This window comes from Rhinatrema bivittatum, chromosome 2, assembly GCF_901001135.1.
Source record: "Rhinatrema bivittatum chromosome 2, aRhiBiv1.1, whole genome shotgun sequence".
NCBI lineage: Eukaryota > Metazoa > Chordata > Amphibia > Gymnophiona > Rhinatrematidae > Rhinatrema > Rhinatrema bivittatum.
The window spans coordinates 44,177,527-44,204,506 of NC_042616.1; the positions used below are offsets into that span (position 1 = coordinate 44,177,527).

The window sequence follows — 26,980 nt, forward strand, 5'->3', positions numbered from 1 at the left end:
TTGTTAAATTGCGACTTGGTCCTCCTTACACACTTTTTCCAGGTATTATCGTCTGAATGTGCAAGTCTGGGAGGACGTGGCCTTTGCACGTGCGGTTTTGACTGGACCACAGGCAGCTTCCCATCCTATTTGGGAGTAGCTTGGGTACGTCCCACTGGTCCTGAATCATCTGTCTAGTTACTAGGAAATGAGACATTACTACTTATCTGATAATTTCCTTTTCCTTAATCTAGATAGATGGATTCAGCTTCCTGCCCTTGGCTGCCAAATGATTGCATTATGGTCCTCTTGAGTGGCTAAGTGTTCCAGGGGTTACTGGTAAGTGTTAATGCATTCTTTATCTGAGCTCAGTGTTTTCCTGTTGGTTAAGTATTGAAATGGTGATCTGTTATTAATCAAGTTTTTTTGCTGGTCTGCCCACAGTTGGCTTTTGAAGAGAATACTGGCAGGCTGATGTCACTGCAGGGGTGTATATGCACTGTGATGTCAGTATGCTCTGTCTCCATCTACTGGTAGAGGTGCATAACCCACTGGTTCTGGATCCATCTGTCTAGATTAAGGAAAAGGAAATTATCAGGTAAATAGTAATTTCTCAATAGTTTTTTACAAGTCTGATCAGTACAATGCCATAGTGCAAGAATGGTCTTTAATTTAACTAGTCTGGCTTAATAAAAAAACATTTTCAAAGTATGTCTACCCTGCTCTAGAGAGAGGGCCCCAGTGAAGAGAACCAAACCAAGGTTTATTTTTAAACTCTTGAGGGGAAGAGGTGGGGGAAAGGAACAAAGCCCAAGGGGGGTAGACATTCAAGGGGAAGGGTGGGTGGCCCCAAAACTTTGTCCACACTCCAGTGCAGGCGCAGCCTGGATTCTTCACCCAAGCCTTCCTTTGCAGAGTTTGGCCCCTTCGGTGTAGAGTTCCATAAAGCAGGGCCCCAGGAATCCAAATCCGGGGAAAGGAAAACAGAAGACAGGTCAGGGACAGTGTTGCTTTATTTGCGTTTAGCCCATTGAAATTGGAAAATGTCGCTGCAGGGTTTTACAGCTCTGTGTTTATTTTCATTTTTTTCACTGGCACCCATTCTCTGCCGGAGAGCAGAGTGGAGAGGTAACCATGGGGCATGCAACCATCCCGGCTGATGTGGGAGAGGGTCCAGGGCTTGAGAGTCTGTTGCATATGTCAGGGGCAAGCTGAGAAGCCGGTGTTGCTGAAGTACAGGCAGAGAACTGCTACCACCATGGCCTAGCGTTAGGATGCTGTACTGGTGAAAGGGTGGGGAGCCTGGGAGGGAAAGTCAGGTGTGTCTAGGGGGAAGAATGGAGGATGGGGGAGTGTTCTGAAGAGTGCAGGGCAAGGGAGGGAGAGAGCGCTTGCAGGGAGCGAGGGTTTGGAGGAAGGGCGATGTTGAAGAAATAAATAAATGCATGGAAGTAGGTGGGGATGAAAATGCTTGGAGGGAAGGGGTGCTGTGAGAGAGGTGAAAAGAACTGCCCGGAGGAAGGCAGGGGAGAGAGCATCTGGAGGGAGACATACAAGGGATAGACAGGAAAGTGCCTGAGAGAGGATAGAAAAGGAAAAAGAAAATATAGACAAAAAGAAAAAAACATAAAATAACAAGCAAAATGTTTCCTTTTTATCTAGAAAATGATGATCTCAGATACCATAATACAGAGACACATCACTGGGACCTCGGTGAGAATCTGGAAGGGAACAAGATGTTATCAGAAGGAGACACAGAGGAAACTTCTTCATGTTCTGACTGGAGGGGAAATTGCAGAAATCAAAGCAACTCAAAAAAGAAGCAAAGAAATTTATCAGGCGTCTCACCTGAGAACTCGACTGTGTGTGAGAAAAGTGCCAATAATTTTACACACACAGGGGAAGAGCAGAGAAACCAGACAACGGAACAAAGATATTTGTGTGATGTATATGGGATATTCGTCAGGGAGCCTGTAAGTCTGCCTTCACAGCAGAGATCTCACACTGAAGAGAGGCCGTCTACATGTACAGACTATGGGAAAATCTTCACTCAGAAGGGAGAACTGCTGGAAGAAGAAACATTACACCCTGAAGAGAAGCCTTATTCATTTCCTGAAAGCGGAAAAGGTTTCATTAAGAAAGGAGGTCTAAGGCAATATCAGAAAATCAACAGAGGAGAGAGACTATTTACATGTACTGCATATGGGAATACTTTCATTAATAAAGAAAATCACCAATGTCAGAAATTTGAAACAGAGGGGAGACTATTTTCAAGTTCTGAATGTAGTAAAATCTCTAGACAGAAGATGAACCTCACAAAACAGAAAGTCCATTATAATGGGAAATCATTTTCATGTACTGAGTGTGGTAAAACCTTCAATTTGAAAACTAGCCTCTCAAGACACAGGAAAATCCACACTGGTGAGAAACCATTTTCATGTACTGATTGTGGTAAAAGCTTTAATCGGAACTCCAACCTCAAACAGCACCAGAGAATTCACACTGGTGAGAAACCATTTTCATGTACTGAGTGTGGTAAAAGATTTATTCAGAAAGGAAAACTTACATTACACCAGGAAACTCACATTATTGAGAGAACATTTTCATGTACTGAGTGCCACCAAAGTTTCACTAGGAACGCACAGCTTAAAAAACATCAGGAAATTCATACTGGGGAGACTCTACCCCAGGGGAGATCATTTTCATGTAGTGAGTGTAGTAAAATCTTCAATCGGAAAACCACCCTCAAACGACACCAGCTTATCCACACGGGTGAGAGACCATTTTCATGTACTGAGTGTGGCAAAAGCTTTAATCAGAAAACAACCCTTGCAAAACACCAGAAAATCCACACTCGTGAGAGATTTTCATGTCCTGAGTGTGACAAAAGCTTTAATAGGAAAGCAGCCCTCACCAAACACCAGAAAATTCACATTACTGAGAGACATTTTTCATATTCTTATTGCGATAGTATATTCTTTCAGAAGAAAGTTTTCAAAAGATACCAGGGAATTCACAGCAGTGAGAGATTGTTTTCATGTAGCGAATGTGATAAATGCTTTAATCAGAAAGGTAACCTATCAAGACATCAGGGAGTCCACACTGGTGTAAGACCATTTATATGCACTGAGTGTGGTAAAAGTTTCAAAACAAAATATCACGTGAAACAGCACAAGATATTACACACTGGGGAGAGACCGTTTAAATGCACTGAGTGTGAAAAAAGTTTTAAGCATAAAATAAGTCTCACTATCCACCAGAAAAACCACAGTGGTGAGAGACCATTTCCTTGTACTGAATGTGGTAAAAGCTTCAAACTGAAGTATTGCCTCAATGCACACCAGAAAATTCACACTGGTGAAAAACCATTTTCATGTTCTGACTGTGGTAAAAGCTTTAGGCTTAAGAATAGACTGACAGAGCATCAGAAAATTCATACAGGAGAGAGACCAATTATAGATACACAGTGTGAGAAAAGCTTTAGGCTGAAAAGTAGCCTCATGGATCACCAGACAATCCACACAAGTGAGAGACCCTTTTCATGTATGGTGTGTAATAAAAGCTTCCGGCTGAAAAATCTTCTCCAAAAACATAAAAAAACCCATAATGATGAGAAACCGTTTTCATGCTCTGAGTGTAATAAAAGTTTCAGGTACAAGGTAAGCCTCACAAGCCACTGGAAAACGCACACTGGTGAGAGACCGTTTTCATGTACAGAGTGTGATAAAAGCTTCAAAGTGAAGAAACACCTCAGATACCACCAGAAATTGCACACTGATGAGAGACCATTTTCTTGTTCCATGTGTGATAAAAGTTTTAAGCATAAAATAATCCTTTCAAGTCACCTGAAAACTCACACTGGTGAGAGACCGTTTTCATGTACCGAGTGTGATAAAAGATTCAAATTGAAGAAACACCTCACAGAACATCAGAAAATTCACTCTAATGCAAGACCATTTTCATGTTCTGAGTGCGGTAAGAGCTTCAAGAGGAATATTCATCTAACGGCACATCAGAAAATCCATTCTGATAAGAGACCATTTTCATGTTCTGAGTGTGAAAAAAGCTTTAGGCACAAAATAAGCCTCACCAACCACCAGAAAAACCACACTGGTGAGAGATCATTTTCATGTACTGAATGTTATAAAAGCTTCAAACTGAAGAAACATCTCAGAGAACATCAGAAAATCCACACTAATGAGAAACCATTTTCATGTTCAGAGTGTGGTAAAAGATATAGATCCAAGATAAGTTTCAGAAGACACCAGAACATGCACACTAATGATTTCAGAGAGGGAAGAGGGATCTGAAGTGGAAGAATTTCTTTTGTCAAGTCTTGCTTCATACCTTTATGTGACAAAAAGGAAAATTCAAATTGTCTAGGATAAAAATGTGCACACTCTTAGCCTCCACACTATGGTTAATGACAATGGTAGCAATAGTGTAGAATCTATAGGTTAAGACAACACCTCTGGTACTATTACAAGCTATGGCAAACCTGTTCATGGACCCTGTGCAGCAGGAGACAGACCACAGAAACTGATGAAAAAATTGAGAAGACTAAGTACAGTTATATAATAGTATAGTAATAATGGCAGATAAAGAACAAATTGTCCACCCAGTCTTCCCAGCAAGTTGCCAATGGTAGTAACTGCTGCTCCATGTAGGTTACCCTCATTCCTTCCATTAAGGTTATTCCCATGCACCCCTTTCTTTTCCCGGCAATATGCAGGCTGAATCAGTCATGCTATCTGGATATCCTCCATGCAGCCCTGGGTGGAGCTTCTCTCTAAGAATACAGAGCTTTGACTCTGTGTGCTTGCGCAGCTCTTCCTGTGCGATTACTGATCCTCCTCTTCCGTGCAGCTAGTCGCACGCACGAAGCCACTTCTCTCTTCTCAAATTCTTCATTTTCTTCCTCACGTGGAAACTCCAAACAGTACTTTTAAGTGCTTCCATGGCACCCAAGCGTCCCGGCTTCAAATACTGCCAACGTGGCAAGGTTATGTCCATCATAGATGGACATAACTACTGCTATGTTTGCCTAGGCCTGCAGCACGATCAGTCTACCTGTAAGGACTGCGGGAGAATGAAGCCCAGAGACAGTGAGCTCAGAAGATCGCCAGGCTAAGAGATGAGGCGTCCACTGGTTTGTATGCCCCGGCATTGGAACGCCTTTCCTTTCACTCCTAGCCAGGGCCAAAGACCCACTATGCTGAGCAGGAACGGCGAGCGTCCTCTCGGTCCATCAAGTGGTCGGAAAAACCAGAGCCATGTGGGAAATATTCCCAAAGCACTCAAGCTTTCCTACACTTCAAAAACACGACAGGCATTGGGGGATGCGTCGTTGGAAAATGCGTCTAAGAAGGCGTCACCGGCCACCAAGAACTTTTTTATCATTATCAGCCGCATGCGTCTAAGCTGGACAAGCATGATGCACGACACAAGGAGAATATGTTGAGTCAGGTGCAGACCACACAGACTCTGCACCATGCACACGGCGCATCAAATCATGCCTCGCAAACGCCATGCACCCCAACACAGGTGCTTCCCAAAAAGTAGATGCAGAGGCACATCCCACATGCCTCGCAGCATCCAGCTACAACGCACACCAGCCATGCATTAACCCCAGTGCAAATGCAGATGACTCACAAGCCACAAGTCTTCTCAGAAACAGACTTCCTATAGGTCTGGAGCGTGACCCTCAAGTTGTGTTCCTGCCGAAAGAACTTTTGGGTTTGGAGGCGTCTGATGTGGAAGAGAGAGCACCCTCCTCAGATGACCAACATTCTGTGGGATCCTCAGGATCATCTCAGCGGATGTAGTTGGACACATGTTCAATGTCAAAGAGGAAAATGCACTCCCCTCAGTTACAGGAGCCCCTCAAGAAAAGACTCCAAGGTATTGCACAGGGACCAGGACCCAGTAGAGCATCTCAGAGACCCTGATTCTAATATTCTCTTGGCAGCCGTGCCACCAAGAGCCAAGATTGCTAAGGTGAGTGTGGGACAAAAATGGGATACTTCCACCACCCTAAAGAGGATGCAGCAGGTTTCTTTGCCTGCGAAGCTGGTCCCGCATCCCATGTCACAAATATCCACAATTTTGCAGAACTTTATCACATTACTAGGAAGCAGTAAAACGAGATCATCCGCCACCCAGTCCTTCAATTGAGGAACTCTTCCCCAATGAGAAAGCCCCCGTCCCTCATCCAGGACGATAGCAGTCCACAGGATGAGATGGAAGAGCCACCACAATTCTCTCTGCAAGCAGAGACTCGAAAATCTCCACCAACCTCACCGGGATCTTCCTCAGGAATCCTGTCAGACCCTCCGGAAGACCCAGCTGTATCGTCCTCACTCCCAGATGACCTATCCTACTCCAAATTTATTAAAAATTCTAAAAATTAAAACCAAAGAAGATGCCGGATCCGAGGTCAGAGGTGTTAGGGATGTTAAAGATCTTTGATGTCCCGGCTGAGCTCATTCAGTTCTTTGTGCAGTAATGGACAAGACATGGGAGTCCTCCTTCTCGGGGCCATTGACGTCTAGAACGATGGACCTCAAGTTCCCCGAGAAAGCCACCACACTATGGGGCTGTTCAGCTGCCCCATGCTTCAGTAGTTATCGAATCAGCGATGAAAAAGTCAAAGAAATCATGCCTACATTCTCATACTCCTCCCGGTAAAGATAATTGATACCTGGACGAATTCGGATGTAAAACCTTCCAAGCGGCGATATTGAATGCAAAGATTCAACAATACAGACTTTACATAACTCAGTATTTGTACGAGTGTTTGCAGTCCCTCGAGCAACACATCTTGCCTGGGTCGGCAGATCACACCATACCCCACACATTTACGGATTTAGAAGAAGGCTTGTGCCACCTTCTTCGGGCGGTGTATAAGGCGTTTGAAACTCCAGCAGGTAGATAGCAGGATGAATTAGCCATGCTAACCTGCCCACCTTCCTGGACAACCTCTTCACCGAACTAAATAGACTATCTTTACACATCATTAGTACTTCTCAGTTATCTGAACATCTATGTCATATGTCCTATGTACCTCCTTTCCTCCAGGGAATACATATTTAGATCCTTCAGCCTCTCCTCATAAGTCTTCCAATACAGACCCCACACCATTTTGGTTGCCTTTTCTGGACCACTTCCATCCTATCTCTATCATTTTGTAGATACGGTCTCCAGAACGGAACACAGTGCTCCAGGTGAGGCCTCACCAAGGACCTGTACAGGGGATCATCACCTCCTTCTTCATACTAGCACTAAGACTAAACTAGCACTAAGACTCGCTAATACATCATAACGAGATTGGCTCCTTGCCTCCCTCCCACAACCCCACCTGTATATAGTAAACTATCTCTGTTCTCCCCCCTTTATTTTCCTATCCCCAGTTTTTGCTCCCTTGTTATAATGTAACTTTATGCTTCATCAAATTTTGTCTTTTGTTAATTGGTTATGGTTAACTGCTTAGTTCGATGTAAACCGAGTTGATTTGTATCAAGAAAGTCGGTATATAAAAGCCTTAAATAAATAATACTGGTTATCCCTCTCCCTCTGTGCAGCCCAGCATCCTTCTGGCTTTAGCTATCGCCTTGTCACATTGTTTTGCTGCCTTCAGTTCGCCAGACACAATTACCTCAAAGACACTCTCCTGACTGGTGCACATTTCATCCTCTGTTGCGTACAACTCTTTTGGATTATTTCACCCCCATATGCATAACTCTGCACTTAGCATTGAATCCCAGCTGCCAAACCTTTGACCACTCTTCAAGCTTTCTTATATCACTTTTTATTCTCTCTGCTTCTTCAGGCTTGCCCGCTCTGTTGCAGATCTTAGTATCGTTCACAAATTGACAAACTTTACCTTCTGCATTGTTGCTCACAAAGATATTGAACGGGACCAGGCCCCAAAATGATGCTCTCCATGTAATGCTACTCTCTCTTCAGAGTAGGTTCCATTTACCATTATATGCTGCCTCCTGTCTGTCAACTAGTTTGTAAGCCACTCCACCACTTTGGCGCCCACTCTCAAGCATTTTGTTCATGAGCCTTCTATGCAAGATTGTATCAAAAGCTTTGCTGAAATTCAAGTAGATCACATCAAATGGTCCTTCCTTGATCCAGTTCTCTAGTTACCCAATCAAAAAAATCAGATTTGTCCGACAGGGCCTTCCCCTGATGAATCCATGTTACCTCAGGTCCTGCAATCAACCCGATTGAAGATAGCTCACTCTCCTTTCCTTCAGCTGTCTCCATTAATATTCCCATCATCGATGTGCAACAGAGTGGGCACACCTGTAGTTTCCAGCCTTTTCTCCTCTACCACGTTTGTGAAGCAGGACCACAACTGCTCTTCTCCAGTCCGGCGTCACATCTCCCAATTTTCAGAGATCTATTGACCAGGTCTTTCAGCAGACCTGCCAGGACATCTCTGATTTCCCTTAATATACTGAGATGTACCTTGTCCGGCCCCATGGCCTTATCCATTTTCAGTTTTCCTAGCTCTTCCCATTCATTCTTTTCTATGAACGGGGTTGCATCTTCCCCACTCCTGTCCATGGTCTTTTAAACCAACAACAGTCCTGCAGGGTCGTCTTTAGTGAACACTGAACTGAATTATTTAATATTTCTGCTACTTCTTCATCTTTTTCCACACATTGCTCCATGTCATCTTTCAGTTTTACTATGCCCTCTCAGGCCTTCCTCCTTTCTCTAATATGTCTAAAAAATGTTTTGTCACCTTGCTTTACCTCTTTGGCTATCCTTTTTTCTGCTTGACCTTTTTTCTTTCCTGATTTCTCTCTTCATCTCCCTCAGTTTCACCAGGTATTCTTCCTTGTTTTCCTCTGTTTAGGTTCCTTTATACTTCCTGAATGATAATTTCTTTGCCATTTCCTTAGAGAAGCAGATTTGATTTCTTTATCCTCTTGCTTTTGTTTACTTTTCTAACACATTTATTGACTTGGAAATAGCACCTTTTAATTTGGCCCAGTGTTGTTCCATGTTGCCCATTTTCTCCCAGTCTTCTGGTTCTTTCTCCAGGTACATTCCCATTTTGACCAAGCCTGTATCTTTGAAATTCAAAACGTGTATCTTCCTGTGACTTCTGTCTAGTCTGGTTGTGATATCAAACCATACCGGCAGGTGATCACTGGTGCTCAGTTAAGCTCCTGCTTGTGAGCACTAGGTCGAGTGTGACTTCCTCTCTCATGGGTTGCATTACCATTTGTTTGTCCCTGAAGGACATCCATACTTCTCTACTTCTTGGGGATATTCTAATCTACGTCCAGCAGATTAAAATCCCCTAGGAGCAACGCTTCTCCTTTCTTTCCCATCTTTGTGATGGCTTTGATCAGATCTCTGTCCAATTCTTCTGTTTGTATCGGAGGCCTGTAGACCATACTGGTGTAAATGGAAGCACCTTCTTCCTTTTTTTAAGATAACCCATAAAGCTTCTTCCCTACCCCCCACATCCCTTGCATTTTGTCTTTCACATAAAGTGCTGCTACTCCTCCTTTTCTGTTCTCTCTGCCCTTTCTTAATAAGTGAGAGCCCGGGATGGTCGTATCCCAGTCACGAGACTCATTGACCCATGTCTCTGTAATAGCAACAAGGCCACCTTCACCATTAGGGCCTGCAGGTCTGGAATCTTATTGGCCAGACTATGAGCATTTGTGCTCATAGCTTTCCAACTTCTCTTCCTTGGCTTGCTGCTTTTCCTAGTCATCTTTTCTGCTCCTTCATCTAAGTGTGGAATATTGAAGTGATTGATTGTGTTATTTTCTATTGCCAGGGCTGACGTTCCAATTTTCATTAGCCACCTTCAGCCACTCCCATGCTCTAGTTTAAATGTCTGGTGCGGTATGATCTGAATTTATCGCTTAGGATCATCTTTTTTTGCCTCTTCAAATGTAAGTCATCCTTACAGCATAATCTTTTGCTGCTGCATATACGGTCCCCCGCCGCCAACGTATCCAAATCCATTTTCTTTACACCATGTTTTGACATTTTTCTGTCTGGCTTAGCATTTCTTTTCCCTTTTCATGAATTGTTAATATTTCAGAGAAAGCAGTATTCTTTGCCATATGTCTGATCTCCTTCCGCAGGATCCAAAACTCATTCTGCACTGCTTGGATACTGTTTCCCCAGATGAATGATAATATTGATGGTATAGTTTCTGCTTTCTTCTGTTATTGCATTGATTACCTCATTTGCATTTGCACCAGCTGAGGCTCCAGGAACATTTTTTTCACTATTGTGTCCCCCCCCCCCCTCCAAACGAGATCCCAGATGAGTTCCTCTAATGACTGAATTTCCCAGCAGAGGAAGCTTGTATGAGATTTGCTCATGTTAAAGGGTTTGTGGGTGCAAGGGGTGTTGCCTTTTTTTCCCACACATCGCTTCATTTTTTGTTGCAGAGGCAACAGATCCTGCCATGTAGAAAAGGCATTGTGCAAGGGTATCATGGAGGCGAGAGGATGTCTGTCTGTTACAGGCCTTATTCTACATGAACCCACCATAAATCTATCCCTGGAATTTTGACTCCTTTGTGGGAATATGGGGCAGATATCCTGGATTTTGCTCAGTTAAGGACACTGGGTTTCTCAAGGTCACAGGCCTTATTCTACCACAGCCCCACTGTAATCCATTTCTTTTTTCTGAATCCTCTGTGGAGCTGGGGGTGATACTCCTGGATGATGTGAGGTAGGGGAGGTTTTTTGAAGCTTAGACACTTCTTCTGTTAGAGTCAGTTCCTTTTCATTGCAGACAGCTGGAGGCAAATTGGACAGTTCTTACGTCTTCAAATGGTATGCAGTGGGACATAAACACCACAATTGTTACACTGAATAAAAGACATTCTGCACATAAGTGATAATGAGGTGACTTGTATAGTGTTATTTTGACTAATTTATAAGTTATTGGATTGTTAATATAAGTCCTTGGGAGAAGTATTTAAAAGAAAAAACCCCTAAGGGGGGGTGGGAGAGAGGAGTGTGAGAGGGAATAACTCTTGTATGTAAAAGCCCCTGTTTTTCTCTCTGTAAAAGCACACAGGGAATTTAAAATAAAGTCTAGCAATGTTACTACTACCTAGAAACAAATGAAATACAATAAATCAGACACACACAAGACAGAATCTAAAACAGCAGAAATAAAAGCAATATTTATTGGGGGGGGGGGGGAAATCAAGAAAATAAAACATTAACAGAAAATGTAGCTTCTATTTCCTAGAAAAAAAAAGAAATTAAGGGAATTTAAAATAAAGTCTAGCAATATTACTACTATCTAGAAAAAAAATGAAACGTGATAAACCAGTCATGCACAAAGTCAGAATCTAACCCAGACAGGGCCCCCTGAAGATGAAATGGAGATAATAAACTGCTATTTTTATGTCACAAAATCTGTATTTCACAAGGGTACAAAAAATGACCCCACCAAAAATTAGAAAGAGCAATGCTCTCAAAAGCTGTAAAAGCTAGAGATGCAAATTTAAGGTCTCTAATTAGAAAAATAAAAAACCAGAAGCAGGGTGGCAGATAAAGATCCTACAGCCTATACCCACCTGCTGCTCAGCTTTGCAATTTCTGGTACTCTGTCAGAGGTCTCCTGTGCTTGACCCATGCTATTTTGAATTCAGATACTGTTCTGGACTCTGACTCCTTCACGGGGAGGCTGGTGCAGGCATTCATCACCCTTTTTGTAATGAAATACTTCCTTAGATTACGCCCATCTCTTCTCCCTTTCACCCTCATTCCAGAGCCTCCGTTCCCTTGAAAGAAACCTGGAGCTGGAGCATTAATGTCTCGGAGGTATTTAAGTGGCTTTATCATTTCTCCCCATCCCACCTTTCCATGTGCTTTATGATGAAGGCCACCGGCCATTTTAGTGGCCACCCTCGGGACCATAGATTTTATATCCTTTGGAAGTTGCAGTTTTCAGGACTGTGCATGATGTTCCAAATGAGGTCTCCCGAGGGGTCTGTGCAGGGGCAATATCACTTTTCTTTTTTTCTGCTGTTCGTTCCTGTCCAGGTATCTTCATGGCTTTTGCTGTCACCTTATCTCCTTGAGATCATCAAATACGATCATTCCCAGACCCCGCTCTTGTTTGTGTAGGGAAGAATTTCACCCCCCTGGACTGTAGCTCTTTCCTGGTGTTTGCCGTCCGTACGCATGGCTCTTCAGTTTTTTAGCATTAAATCTTAGCTCCCGTTCCTTAGGCTTCATTGGAACCCTCCTCTTGTTTTCCACACCACCTTGGTTGTCTGCCCATTGCGGCTTTTGTTATCATTTGCAAAAAATAAAAACAATCATTTCCTGATAATCCTTCCGCAATGTCACTTGCAAAAATGTTGGAAAGAACTGGTCCAAGGACCGATCCCTGTGGCTTTCTATTTGTAACCCCCTCCTTTCTTTATAGAGAACTCCATTTACTCCTATCCGTGGTCAAATTATTATTGTTGTTAAATAAAGCGCGCACGGTGCACGTAGCCAAGGTGTGGGGAAGGGTTTGAATAAAGCCGGTTGCCAGCACAGTAGCGTGCAAAGAGAGACGATGCTGAACCGCCTTGGAGCTGCTGCTGCTGCTGTATTGCTTTCATTCTCCTTCACTTGCAAACCATCGCCAAATGGTTCTACGTAAGGATCCCCCTGAAATAAAACTGCAGAACCCTGTCCCAAATCTAGGGATTTTCTGGCAAATTTGCTTTAGGAAAATCAAGGGAAACCCCCCCCCCTGCCCTCCCCCTAAATTAACTTTGCCTTTTCCTCCTGTCCCTGGGGAGTCCCCTGCCGTTACCCCCTCTCCTTCCCCCATAACTGATAGTCTGGGGCCACTCCTGAACTTTCCTAGGGCTGGAACTTTTACTCCACCTCTGACCAGGCGTGAAAATACCAGGGCTAGTAAAATGAGCTATCCCCGCACCCCTCAGCTTGGAGAAGAGACGGCTGAGGGGGGATATGATAGAGGTGTTTAAAATCATGAGAGGTCTAGAACGGGTAGATGTGAATCGGTTATTTACTCTTTCGGATAGTAGAAAGACTAGGGGACACTCCATGAAGTTAGCATGGGGCACATTTAAAACTAATCGGAGAAAGTTCTTCTTCACTCAAAGCACAATTAAACTCTGGAATTTGTTGCCAGAGGATGTGGTTAGTGCAGATAGTGTAGCTGTGTTTAAAAAAGGATTGGATAAGTTCTTGGAGAAGTCCATTACCTGCTATTAAGTTCACTTAGGGGCGGATTTTAAGAGCCCTGCTCGCGTAAATCCGCCCGGATTTACGCGAGCAGGGCCTTGCGCGCCGGCGCGCCTATTTTACATAGGCCTGCCGGCGCGCACAGAGCCCCGGGACTCGCGTAAGTCCCGGGGTTTTTCGAGGGGGGCGTGTCGGGGGCGGGGCCGATCGGCGCTGCGTTTTCGGGGCGGGACGCGGCGTTTCAAGGGCGGGCCCGGGGGCGTGGTTTCGGCCCGGGGCGGTCCAGGGGCATGGCCGCGCCCTCCGGAACCACCCCCGGGTTGCATCTAGGCGCGCGGGGATTTACTTCTCCCTCTGGGAGGCGTAAATCCCCCGTCAAAGGTAGGGGGGGTTTTAGACAGGGCCGGGGGGGTGGGTTAGGTAGAGGAAGGGAGGGGAAGGTGAGGGGAGGGCGAAAGCGAATTCCCTCCGAGGCCGCTCCGATTTTGGAGCGGCCTCGGAGGGAACGGAGGTAGGCTGCTCAGCTCGGCGCGCGCCGGCTACACGAAATCGGCAGCCTTGCACGCGCCGATCCGGGATTTTAGCAGATACGTGCGGCTACGCGCGTATCTACTAAAATCCAGCGTACTTTTGTTTGCGCCTGATGCGCCTACAAAAGTACGCGAGGGCGCCCTTTTTTAAAATCTACCCCCTAGAGAATAGCCACTGCCATTAGCAATGGTAACATGGAATAGACTTAGTTTTTGGGTAATTGCCAGGTTCTTATGGCCTGGATTGTCCACTGTTGGAAACAGGATGCTGGGCTTGATGGACCCTTGGTCTGACCCAGTATGGCATTTTCTTATGTTCTTATGTTCTCTCTCAGGCCGATACAGTAAAGCGCGGCCGCAGTTACCCTGTTTCTAACCCGCTTTGTACGCACAATTTGGACGTGTATGTCTAACCCGCGATTCAGTATCCGGTTTTACGCGTCCTTACCACTTCTTGAAATCGCGTATCCCTTTCCGCCCGCGGCATGTATATGATATGTTAATGATCGGATTAGCTATTCCCTCCGATACAGTAACGTGCGCCCAGATTATCGCCTTTTTAACCAGCTATTTTGCCGCGTCTTTAACCTGCTAATTTACCACCTACCCTTACCCTGGCGTTAGTGTGGTGTTCGGTCAGCTTCGTACCGGACAGCGCCATGGGCAACATGTATATTATTGCTCTGGCGCTATTTTTCATTCAGTTGAGAATACTGTATCGAGCGGTAGGTGATCCAAACTGTGCGCGCGGCAAACGAGGGTGCGCCCGGCACTGCTGCACTCTTTCTTACGCGTCCTTACTGTATCGGCGAGATTGGGAGGGAAGAGCTAATGCTAACGCTGAGCACCCGTTTTGTGAGCACTGGCAGTGAAGATTACATGCCCAAAATGTGAAGGTAAAACTGTGCTCAGCTGAACTCACCTTATTGCATCTGCCTCTTTTTTAATGGAAGGATATATAGATAATGTAATACTGAGTTTGGTGTATAAAAAAAGACGAGAACTGTTCGCATAGTCCGTCTTTATTTTTTATTAAGAAAATACAAATATTTCAGTCTCTCATTCTCTCCCATCGTGTCTTATAAAGAGCATCCTAGTGTATATATATTTCCCGTCTTTTTCTTTTTTTCTGCCTTGCTTTATTTCCTGTGTGATATACTGCGTGAAAAGCCATGCTTGTTCAATCTTCTCATTTTAAAATGTGGTTTGGATATAAGGTTTCTTTAACTTACTCTTTCTGCTACTTACTGCTCTAGCGCTACTCGACGTAGGTTAAGTCAAGGTGCAGGAAACGTACATTGTTATTGTCATCTACTTCCACAGTTGAGTGAATCCCATCCTGTAACAAGTCTTTTTTTTTTCCTTATGTGCATATTCCACCTTGACCTTTATGAATTTAATAAAAGGTAACATTTGCTGTGTTAATCCGTATTGGAAGTCTACAGAGGCACAAGAACATCACGCTCAATGGACGAGTGGACTCAGAGAAGGGAATTTTAAAAACAGGGTGCGGTCCTCATTAAATGGGCCCACTTCAATTCTGAAAGAGTGTAAAAATGTAAGAAATGTATTAGTATAAAAAAAAGGAGAGAGAATGGTTCAGCTTAGTGATGCAGTGACAAGCACCGTGTTCTGCTAAATGGAAGACTTGGGTCTGATTCCCAGGCCAGGTCTCTGTTCCCCCAAATTAGCCGTGGCAAGGGATACTGCAGAAGTAGTGATCAGAGTCCCTGGGAAGGAGACAAGCCATTGCTCAATGGTGATGCCTGGCAGTGGGAGCTCTGAGAGGAGAGGATCACCTTGCTGGTGGCTGAAAGGAATCAGTAAGCACTGCTTGGGGAAATTTTAGAACTTTGAAGTTTTGGGGAGAACTAAACTAGCGGGGTATATTCTTTAGGGTGTTTGTGTGTCTGTGTAAAATAGCTAGTCAGAGGGCAGGCAAAATCAGGAGTTTGTATGCTAATGCCAGAAGTCTAAGAAGTAAGATGGGGGAGTTGGGGTACAGCGGTGAATGATGACATAGACTTAATTGGCATCTCAGAGACATGGTGGAAAGAGGACAACCAATGGGACATGCTATACCGGGGTACAAATTATATCACAATGATAGAGAGGAACAACTTGGTGGTGGGGTGGTGCTTTATGTCCGGGATGGCATAGAGTCCAACAGGATAAACATCCTGCATGAGACTAAGTGCACAATTATATCTTTATGGGTAGAAATCCCTTGTGTGTTGGGGAAGACTATAGTGATAGGAGTATACTATCGTCCACCTGGTCAAGATGGTGAGACAGACAGTGAAATGCTAAGAGAAATTAGGGAAGCTAATCAAATTGGTAGTGCGGTAAGAATGGGAGACTTCAATTACCCCACTATTGACTGGGTAAATGTATCATCGTGACAATCTAGAGAGAAAACGTTCCTGGATGGAATAAATGACAGTTTTATGAAGCAGTTAGTTCAACAATCGACGAGAGAGGGAGCAATTTTAGATCTTATTCTCAGTGAAGCGCAGGATTTGGTGAGAGAGGTAATGGTGGTGGCGCTACTTGGCAATAGTGATCATAATATGATCAAATTTGAGTTAATGACTGGAAGGGGGACAGTGTGCAAATCCACGGCTCCAGCACTAAACTTTCAAAAGGGAAACTTTGATAAAATGAGGAAAATAGTTAAAAACAAAACAAAACTGAAAGGTGTGGCTACAAAGGTTAAGAATGTGCAACAGAGATGGACATTGTTAAAAAATCCCATCCTAGAAGTGCAGTCCAGATGTATTCCACGCATATGAGGGTAGATTTTAATAGCTGCGCATGTGCGTCCATGTGCGCGCGCTTCCCGGCACATGTACGCACGCACGCCAGCGCATGCAAGTTATAAAATAGATGGGCCCGCGCGCACATGCGCGCCAGATTTTGTAATCCATGCGTGCATGGGGGGGGAAGGATTTTTGCATACCTCTCGCATTTTGCCTTTCCCCAGTTCCCTCCCAGTCTGCTCCTTAATTGGAGCGCAACAAGTTGAAAATTAGAAGCCAGAATGTCCAATTTTTGGATTCTTTATTATAGAAACAAGTGTCTTTAAAAAGGGCTTGGTTAGATAGCCTTCCTTGTTGCTTTATCAATCCTTAATTGGAGTGGACTGGGAGGGAACCTCCCTTCTACTTCTCCTCCACAACCTCTAAATCTAAATTATTTTTTTAACCTTTTTTGCATAACTTCAGCTCCCGAGCTGAAGTAAGTTGCATGCGCTGGCAGACTGAACAATGGTGCTGTCCCCCGGCCTGCCCCTTCCAAGAGGCCCGGTGCTTGAACGCGTACCAGCCTTTACAAGTGTGGCCGGGCCTCTTGGAAGATTCGCCCGGCGCATATAAGACCCAGCCACGCGCGTAAAGGCCAGAATTTACGCACACTGGGCATTTAAAATCTGCCCGGAAGGAAGCAGATTACCAGCATGGTTAAAAGGTGAGGTGTGAAGGAGGCTATTTTATCCAAAAGATCTTCATTCAAAAATTGGAAGAAGGATCCATCAGAAGAAAATAGGATAAAGCATAAGCGTTGGCAAGTTAAATGTAAGACATTGATAAGAGAGGCTAAGAGAGAATCTGAAAAGAAGTTGGCCATAGAGGTAAAAATTCATAATAAAAACTTTTAAAAATTATATCCGAAGAAGAAAACCTGCGAGCAGGTCAGTTGGACCGTTAGATGATCGAGGGGTTAAAGGGGCACTCGGAGAAGATAAGGCCATCGCGGAAAGATTAAATGATTTCTTTGCTTCGGTGTTTACTAAAGAGGATGTTGGGGAGGTACCCGTCCTGGAGACAGTTTTCAAGGGAAACAATTCAGATGACCTGAACCAATTCACGGTGAACGTGGAAGATGTCGTAGGCCAGATTGACAAACTGAAGAGTAGCAAATCACCTGGACTGAATGGTATATACCCCAGAGTTCTGAAAGGTTCGAAATTTCATTTTTTAGTTCTATTTCGATTAATTTGTAACATATTAAAGTCATCCATCATATCTGAAGCCTGGCAGGTGGCCAATGTAACCCCAATATTTAAAAAGGGCTCCGGGGTGATCCGGGAAACTATAGATCAGTGAGTCTGACTTCAGGTGCTGGGAAAAATCGTGGAAACTGTTGTAAAGAATAAAATCACAGAACATTTAATTAGACCTGGTTTAATGAGATACAGCCAGCATAGACTGACCCAAGGGAAGTTTTGCCTCACAAATCTCCTACATTTATTTGAAGGGGTGAATAAACATGTGGATAAAGGTGAACCGGTAGATGTGATGTATTTGGATTTTCAGAAGGTGCTCGACAAAGTCCCGCATGAGAGGCTGCTAAGAAAACTAAAAAGTCATGGGATAGGAGGCGATGTCCTTTCATGGATTACAAACTGGTTAAAAGACAGGAAACGGAGAGGAGCATTAAATGGTTAATTTCACAATGGAAAAAGGTAAAATGTGGAGTAGCTCAGGGATCTGTACTTGGATCGGTGCTTATTAATCTATTTATAAATGATTTGGAAAGGGGTACAACGAGTGAGGTGATCAAATTTGCAGATGACACAAAATTATGCAAATTAGTTAAATCACAAGCGGATTGTGAAGAATTGCAGGAGGACCTTGTAAGACTGGAAGATTGGACTTCCAAATGACAGATGAAATTTAATGAGATGAGAGTGCTAGGTTTTGCATATAGGGAAAAAAAACCCTTGCTGTAGTTACACAATGTTAGGTTCTAACTTAGGAATTACCACCCAGGAATCATCAGGGAATCCGTCCTCATTAAATCCTTGGTCGGTGAGTGTTGAGATGTTGCCTGATAGAGTTTAATGCGATCTTCAACTGGGTAGAGTCAGGAATGACTCTACCCAGTTTTTAGTTTTTGGGTAGAGTCATTGGGTTTTTAGTTTTTGGGTAGAGTCATTCCTGACTCACGTTGAAGATCGCATTAAACTCTATCAGGCAACATCTCAACACTCACCGACCAAGGATTTAATGAGGACGGATTCCCTGATGAAAGGTCCCTGGGCGGACTTGAAACGTGGCTGCGTCGGTCATTGATTCACAACATCAGATAAGTCGGGATGTTGATTGAGCTTGAGCTCAAGCCGATTGCAAATTTATTAATGCCTGAGATGTTCATATAGCTTGTTTAAGCATTTACAAATACCATTGGGTATAGCACAATTCACCCGGACAGTTATACCGTACTTTAGGTCTAAATTATTGACGGAGTGACTTTCACAATTTTCAGCAATGAATATTTTTTTAAAAAATGAAAGAGGTATTCACTTGGTGTTTTCATTTCTCAAGAAAAATCTGGATGGAGGAGGTCCGTTTATGATTATATACAACTGTATCACCCTGTGGGGATTTATGATATTATTATATGAAACGTTCCTCTCTCCGTCTAAAAAATCTTTCCTTTGTGATAAAAAAATTTTCATTGAATGATAGTTTAAATGCCTCAACCTGCATAGGGGTTAGTAAGATTATATGTGTAAAAAGGTTCGATTGGAGGGTTTCAATTGTGGTTTAATTTAGTCTGGTAAGAATCCCTTACTAATTACTGGTGCTATTGAAAGTCTAGGTACACCACTTAATTACTAAACATTCTTTTTCTACTGTTGAATAGGTCTACTCATTTTTCAATAGTTTACGGCTTAGGTACAGGACTGGGTTTTCCTCATTCTGTACCCCCTGGGACAACGCTGCCCCCAGCCCCACTCCCGAAGCATCTGTCTGGAGCAAGAAGGGTTTCCCAAAATCTAAACTATGCAACACTGGATGTTGATCTTTAAGCCGCACAAATGCAGATTCACATTGAGGACCCTACTGTACCTGATCTGCAGCAGGTCTGTTAAGGGAGCAGTCAGGCTTGCGAACTGGAGAATAAACTTACGACAGTACCCCGCTAAGTCCAGAAACCCTTGGACTTGTTGTTTTGTTCTTAGAACAGGGCATTCTGTGATAGCCCCTGGACTTTTGTGTTAAAAACTGGATTTAAAAAAAATGGCATCTGATTATACTAAGGTCAGACAGTATGAAGATGTAAGGATAATCAGCTTGGAGAAGAGAAGCTGAGGGAGAGATAGGATAAAGGTTTATAAAATAATGAGTGGAGTGAAATTGGTAAATCTGAATCGTTTGCTTACTCTTTTAAAACGTACAAAGACTGGGGGACATACAATGAAGTTACTAGGTAATACATTTAAGACAAATAAGAGACTTTTTTTTTTTAATTCAACGCATAATTAAGCCCTGGACTTTGTTGCTGGAGGATGTGGTAAAAGCTGTTAGGGTAACTGCGTTTAAAAAGGTTTGGAAAAGTTCCTGGAAGAAAAGTCTATAAACTATTATTAAGGTGGACTTGGAGATATCCACTGCTTGTCCCTGGGTTAAGATACCTGGAAGTTATCTACCCCTTTGGGATTCTGCCAGGTTCTTGTGACTTGGATTGGCCACTGTTGGAAACAGAATATTGGGCTTGATAGACCCGTGGTCTGACCCAATATGGCAAATCTTATGTTCTTATAAGCCCCCAATAGGAGAAGCCTCTGAGCCTTTGGGAAAGAGCTCTAGGGCATCTCCCCAAGAAGCAAGGGTCAAGGAAATGATGACAGACTCTCCTTCTCTTGTGCCATTTTAAGTGTCTGATCCCTCATACTTCTACCTCCCACAGCTGCTGCACCCTCACACTCCAGGCTCCACATGTGCAGCACTTTGTAGACCCTTCATGCTTCTTTCTCCCTCTGGGCTCTCCCAGAATAGCCGCTGCAGGCACCGCAAGCCGGTCCATACAATTGATTCTTTGCTCTGGTTTTTGGTGGTTGTTTTGTTTTTTTTTACAACTTGATTGGCTTCCCTGCTCAATGTAAAGACTCTTTATATAGGGAAGGAACAGGACCAGAGCCCACAATATCAGAGGAAGCCAAGGCGGAGGAGGGGGGAGGGAGAAGAAATCACTAGCCACAGTCCCGAGATGACCATTTCAATCCTCATGGGGGTTGGAGCCGCTCACAGTCGCAGGAACCCTGAGGATACCCGAGTCTACTTCCTCACTTCTTGGACTTTTACAGGGACCTTTAAAGGGTGGTCAGTCTGGAGTCTCCCAAATTCTGCACCAGTCCAGATATGCCTGGACCTGCTGGAGGCAGAGAAATACTTGCAAGGCTTACTGCTGCCCCAGAGCATGTACTGTGAACATATATAGTTTTTTTCCCTCTGCCTATGGGCAAGGAAGCATAACCCACTGTCTGGACTGGTATGACAGGATGTTAAGGAATATAATTTTTATGCAAATTACCCAGGCTTTGAATGGAGCATTCATTTATAAAGTATGGTTACCTTTCACCTATAAAGTAAGGATCATAAGCATTTGATAGTTCCCCAGATTTTGTCTATATGCATTCACTACATAGAATCGACAAGGCAACAGATAGCAAATGTTGCTTACCTGATGTAACAGGTGTTCTCACAGGACAGCAGGATGTTAGTCCTCACAAATGGGTGACATCGAGGATGGAGCCCACCACGGAAAACTTCTGTCAAAGTTTAAACAGAACTTTGACTGGCCCCTACTGGGCATGCCCAGCAAGGCACTGACCCTGCAGCCAGCAGGGGTCTCCCTTCAGTCTGATTTTCAAAGCTACAGGCAGTGCCTAGAAAGTAAGAATAAAACGAACCCAACACCGCGGGGAGGCGGGCGGGTTTCGTGAGGACAAACATCCTGCTGTCCTGTGAGAACACCTGTTACATCAGGTAAGCAACATTTGCTTTCTCACAGGACAAGCAGGATGGTTGTCCTCACAAATGGGTGAGTACCGAGCTGAGGATGTCCCGACTTGCACCAAATGTACCCAACGGTGTGCAGCAGGCACAATAAGTGAGGAGAAATTTGGGAAAGGGCATCCGCACCCAACCGGGTAGGTGGAAGGGTGTTGGTACATCAGGTTGGAAAAAGGTTACGCAAGACAGACTGGCCGAAGATGGAGTCCTGTCTTCCAGCCTTGTCCAAACAATAATGGGCTGCAAAGGTATGGAGAGAACTCCAGGTTGCAGCTTTGCAGATGTCAGGAAGCGGCACCGATCGAAGGTGTGCCACTGACGTCGCCATGGCCCTCACAGAGTGTGCTTTAACACGGTCTTGAAAAGGAATGCCAGCTTGCTCATAGCAAAAAGAAATGCAGTCCGCCAACCAGGAAGAAAGAGCCTGCTTACCCACAGGTTGTCCCAACTTATTAGGATGGAAAGAGACGAATAATTGAGTGCTCTTCCTATGGGAAACTGTACGGTCTAGGTAAAAAGCTAGAGCTCGTTTACAGTCTAGGGTATGCAGGGTCTGCTCTCCAGAGTTGGAGTGGGGCCTGGGAAAAAAGATAGGTAGTATGATGGATTGATTGATATGAAACTCAGAAACTACCTTAGGTAAAAATTTAGGGTGAGTGCGGAGTACCGCGCGGTCCTGCAGGAGCTTAGTGTAAGGCGGATAGGTAACTAGGGCCTGTAATTCACTAACCCTGTGAGCTGAAGTAATAGCCAAAAGGAATAACACTTTCCAAGTGAGATATTTAAAGTCACAGGAGTGCAGAGGTTCGAAAGGAGGTTTCATAAGACGACCAAGAACCAGGTTAAGGTCCCAGGATGGGGCCGGAGGACGCAAGGGCGGCTTTAGATGGAGCAAGCCCTTAAGAAAGCGTGATACTAGGGGTTGTACTGAAATAGGATTACCCCCAATACCGTTATGGAAGGCGGCTACCGCACTGACATGCATTCTGATAGAAGAGGTTTTAAGACCTGATTCAGAGAGATGCCATAAATAGTCCAAGAATTTGGAGATTGGACAGGAAAGGGGATCAAGGGACTGAGAAGTGCACCATGATGTGTACCTTTTCCATTTGTATGAGTAAGACTTTCTTGTGGAAGGCTTTCGTGAAGCTATCAGGACCCGAGAAACGGAATCTGAAAGGTTGAAAGGCTGAAGGACTAACCTTTCAACATCCATGCCGTCAGGGACAAGACTTGGAGGTTGGGATGGAGGAGGCATCCGTCGTTTTGAGTGAGCAGATGCGGGTCCTTTCCCAGAGGAATGTGCCTGCGGATGGAGAGATCCTGGAGTATTGGAAACCATACTTGGCGTGGCCAGTAAGGTGCTATCAGGATCATGGTTCCTCCGTCCTGGCGTAGCTTCACGAGAGTCTTTGACACAAGAGGGAGTGGAGGGAATGCATAGAGCAGACCGGTTGTCCACTTGAGGGAGAATGCATCCCTCGGCCGAGAGTGCTGGCTCCGAATGAGAGAGCAGTAATCGTCCACTTTGTGGTTCTGAGGGGACGCAAAGAGGTCTATGCGGGGAGAACCCCACTTGTGAAACAGAGAGGTCGCTACCAGAGGATCGAGTGACCACTCGTGTGGTTGGAAGACACGGCTCAGCTGGTCTGCCAATACATTGTCTACTCCCGGCAGGTAAGTGGCCCTGAGGTACATGGAGTGGGAGAGGGCTTCCGCCCAGATCTGCGCAGCTTCCTGACACAGAAGGAAGGAGCCTGTGCCTCCCTGCTTGTTTATGTACCACATGGCCACTTGGTTGTCCATCTGGATTAAGATTATCTGATGAAAGAGATGATCTTTGAAAGTGCGGAGCGCATAGCGGATTGCTCGAAGTTCCAGGAAATTGATCTGGTGTTCGGCTTCCTCTTTGGACCATAACCCTTGGGTTTGAAAGTCGTCCACATGGGCTCCCCAACCGATGTGAGAAGTGTCGGTGGTTAGGATTACTGCGGATCCGGTGGAAGAAAGGGTAAGCCCTGAAGGAGGTTGACCTGAGTCGTCCACCAGGTTAAGGATAGGCGCAGCGCTTGTGTGACTGTGACTATGGAGGACAGAGGCTGAAAAGCTTGAATCCATTGGTGTCGTAGAGTCCATTGTGTTACTCTCATGGCTAGTCAGGTCATGGGAGTGACTTGAACCGAGGATGCCATGTGCCCTAGGAGAATGAGGAACTGGCGAGCCGTGGCAGTGTTCTGAGACTGGAGCTGGCGAGCCAGGGACATTAGGGTGTGGACCCTCTGAAGAGGAAGGTAAGCCTTTGCCTGTAAGGTGTCCAAGTCTGCCCTAATGAAGGATAAGGTTTGAGACGGGACTAAGCAAGATTTCTCGTAATTGACGAGAAACCCTAAGGAAAGGAGTGTTTGAATTGTCAATTTTAGGGAGGATTGAGCTATCTGTTGGGTGGAGGCCCTGATTAGCCAATCGTCCAGGTATGGGTAGACGTGGACACCTTCCTTCCTTAGGAATGCTGCTACCACTACGAGACATTTGGTAAAGACTCGTGGGGCAGAAGCTAGACCGAAAGGGAGGACACGGTATTGATAATGGTCGTGGCCTACTAGAAACCGCAGATATTTGCGATGGGATTGTGTGATCGCAATGTGGGTATAAGCGTCCTTGAGGTCGAGAGAGCACAGCCAATCCCCTCTTTGTAGCAGAGGGAGCAGCGCGCCTAGGGTTACCATTTTGAACTTCTCTTTTTGAAGGTATTTGTTGAGGGCTCGAAGGTCCAAAATGGGACGTAGTCCCCCTGATTTCTTTGGTATTAGGAAGTATCTGGAATAGAATCCCGTGCCTCGTTGAGAGGGAGGAACGGGTTCTATAGCATTTGATTGCAGAAGAAGGGATACTTCCTGTTGTAATTGAGCCAAATGGGTGGATAGACTCCACGCTTGAAGAGGCGGGGAGTCTGCCGGAAGAGTTATGAAGTTGAGGTGGTAACCCTGTGCGATAATTGTTAGCACCCACTGATCTGAGGTGATCTGCAACCAAGGTTGTAGAAAATGGTACAGTCGACCTATAGGGATGTCCGGAAGAGGGGTTTGGCATGTGTTCCCTACAGGGGAGTCAAAGGCCAGCCGCAGGCCCAGGAGGAGGGGCTACAGTAGGCCTTTGTTTCCTAGGCTGACGCGGCTGAGGCCTAGTAGAGGATCGAGCTGGACGAGGCCTGGCCGATGGAGGGTAATAACGGCGTGGTCGAAAGAATGACTTCTTAGAGTCTTTCTTTTGCGGTTGCTTGGAGGTTAGCTCAGGTGGGACAGATGAGAGTTGTTTCAACGTCTCATGGTGGTCTTTTAACTCCGCCACAATCTGCTGAATTTGCTCTCCAAACAAATTATCGCCTAAGCAGGGTAAATCAGCAAGACGATCCTGAACCTCTGGGCGAAGGTTGGATGATTTTAACCAAGCCCAACGTCTGGCTGAGATGGCTGTGGCTGAAACTTTTGTGGAAGCATCGAATATGTCGTAGGCAGTCCTAATCTCGTGCTTCCCTGCCTCAAATCCCTTGTGAAGAAGGGCTTGAAGCTGCGGTTGGTATTGGTCTGGCAACGTGTCAGCATAGTCTTGCATCTGCTTAAGGATGGCTCTGTTGTACTGAGTCATGTAAAGTTGATATGAAGCTATGCGTGAAATCAACATAGCTCCATGATAGACTTTCCGTCCAACACTATCTAGGAACTTGTTGTCCCTGGTAGGTGGGGTAGAAGAGTGTGGCTTAAGACGCTTGGCCTTCTTCTGCGCGGACTCAACCACAACAGAGCGATGATCCAGTTGAGGTTTTTGGAAACCTGGTGCTGACTGGACAAGGTAGGTGGAGTCAGCTTTTTTGTTAACTGGGGACACTGATGAAGGAGATTCCCAGTTTTTCTTGAGCAGATCCAAAAACACCTGGTGTATAGGGATGGAAGCGATGATTTTTGGAGCATCCAGAAATTGAAGGAGTTCCATCATCTGGTGTCTGTCATCAGCTTCAGATTGTAGTTGAAAAGGTACAACTTCTGACATCTCTTTCACAAAATTAATGAAAGATAGATCCTCAGGAGGAGATCTTTTTCTACTCTCTGTAGGAGATGGTGGCGAAGGCAAATCTGTGTCAGAAGATGTATCATCATCATCACCCCAGGTATCATAGGGCTCAAGTGGGGCTTGTAGCCCTGATGGACCTGGCTGAGGCTCTGAAGGCATCGATGGAAACCGAGGTGGAATTGGTGCCGTAGGTGGAACCAGAAATGGCATCGATGGCTTCGGTGCTGCCGATGGAATCGGTGCCTGGCGTGGAATGGATGGAACCGAAGGATATATCGGTGGAGATATACCAGAAGGCACCGATGGAACCACCCCGGAAGGGGGAATCCGGAACGGTGTTTCTCCTGCCGATGAAAAATCCAGTCGGAGACGGTGGTGTTGTCGATGGTACTGGAATCACCGATGGAAGGGCCGTCATGAGCGCCTCCATGCGGCTCAGTAGCGGTGCTAGCGCTTGTATCAACGGCTCGGTGGTCGGTTCCCTCCTCGGTGGCGAAGCCGGTGCCGGTGTCGGTGTCGGGGGCGGCACTGGAACCGGTGCCGGAGACGGTGCCGATGGAGGTTGCAATTTCTTCATCGCTTTCTCGATGGCCTCCTGGACCAGCCGGTCCAGTTCTGCCCGGAGACCAGGGGTAACCATACCCGGCTCGACGGGAGAGGGAGGCTGAGGCAGGGCCGGAGGGACCACCGTAACCGGTGGGATCACGGCCCCCGCACCCCGGGAGGGTGAGGGGGTTCCTCGATGCCGCGAACGAGACGTGGAGGGTGTCCGGTCTGTTCGCGGCTTCTTTGTCGGTGGCTCGGCTTGAGCAGAGGTCGATGGCTGTGGATCCTCGACAGGCCGAGACTTGTGCCGTCGATGGCGGTGCTTTTTCTTCCGATCCCCTCGCCCATCCGGGGAAGGGACGGGAGTCGACGGCCGAGAAGCGATCGATGGCGGACGGTCACCGGAGGGTTGACGATGATGGTACAACTTCGACGGTGCCGGTTCCGATGACGTCGATGCTATCGATGGCGTTGGGGTGGGTGCATGGAAGAGGAGCCCCATCTTCTCCATCCTGGCTTTGCGACCCTTGGGTGTCATTAAGGCACATTTGGTGCAAGTCAGGACATCATGCTTACTACCCAAACACATTACACAAACCCTGTGGGGGTCTGTGATGGACATAGTCCGGGTACAATCCGGACAACGGCGGAACCCCGTTGCCATGGCCTGAAGCCAAAATTTAGGCTGGGGATCGGTAAGTGCCAACAGGCCTCAAGGGCCAAAATCGATGGTAGTCGATGGAAAAAGGCAAAAAACTTACCGGGTTCCGTAAGATGACTAAAAATTTGTCGAAGGGAGACCCCTGAGGGGCAAATTTTCTTAGGAAATTAACTTCCAAATTCC

The 26,980-nt window shown here is 45.5% G+C and overlaps 2 protein-coding genes across 3 annotated transcripts in view; both read left to right on the forward strand.

The window, feature by feature from the left end:
• Window positions 1–7,469, forward strand: part of LOC115085948 (oocyte zinc finger protein XlCOF6-like) — a 33,158-nt gene extending 25,689 nt beyond the window's left edge. For both annotated transcript variants that reach the window (XM_029592508.1, XM_029592509.1), the window contains one exon: window positions 1,642–7,469. In XM_029592508.1, the coding sequence (XP_029448368.1) occupies window positions 1,642–4,289 (2,648 nt within the window). In that variant the 3' untranslated portion in view covers window positions 4,290–7,469. The remainder of the gene's footprint in view (window positions 1–1,641) is intronic.
• Window positions 1–26,980, forward strand: part of LOC115085947 (oocyte zinc finger protein XlCOF6-like) — a 1,095,473-nt gene that overhangs the window by 76,584 nt on the left and 991,909 nt on the right. The window lies entirely within an intron of this gene.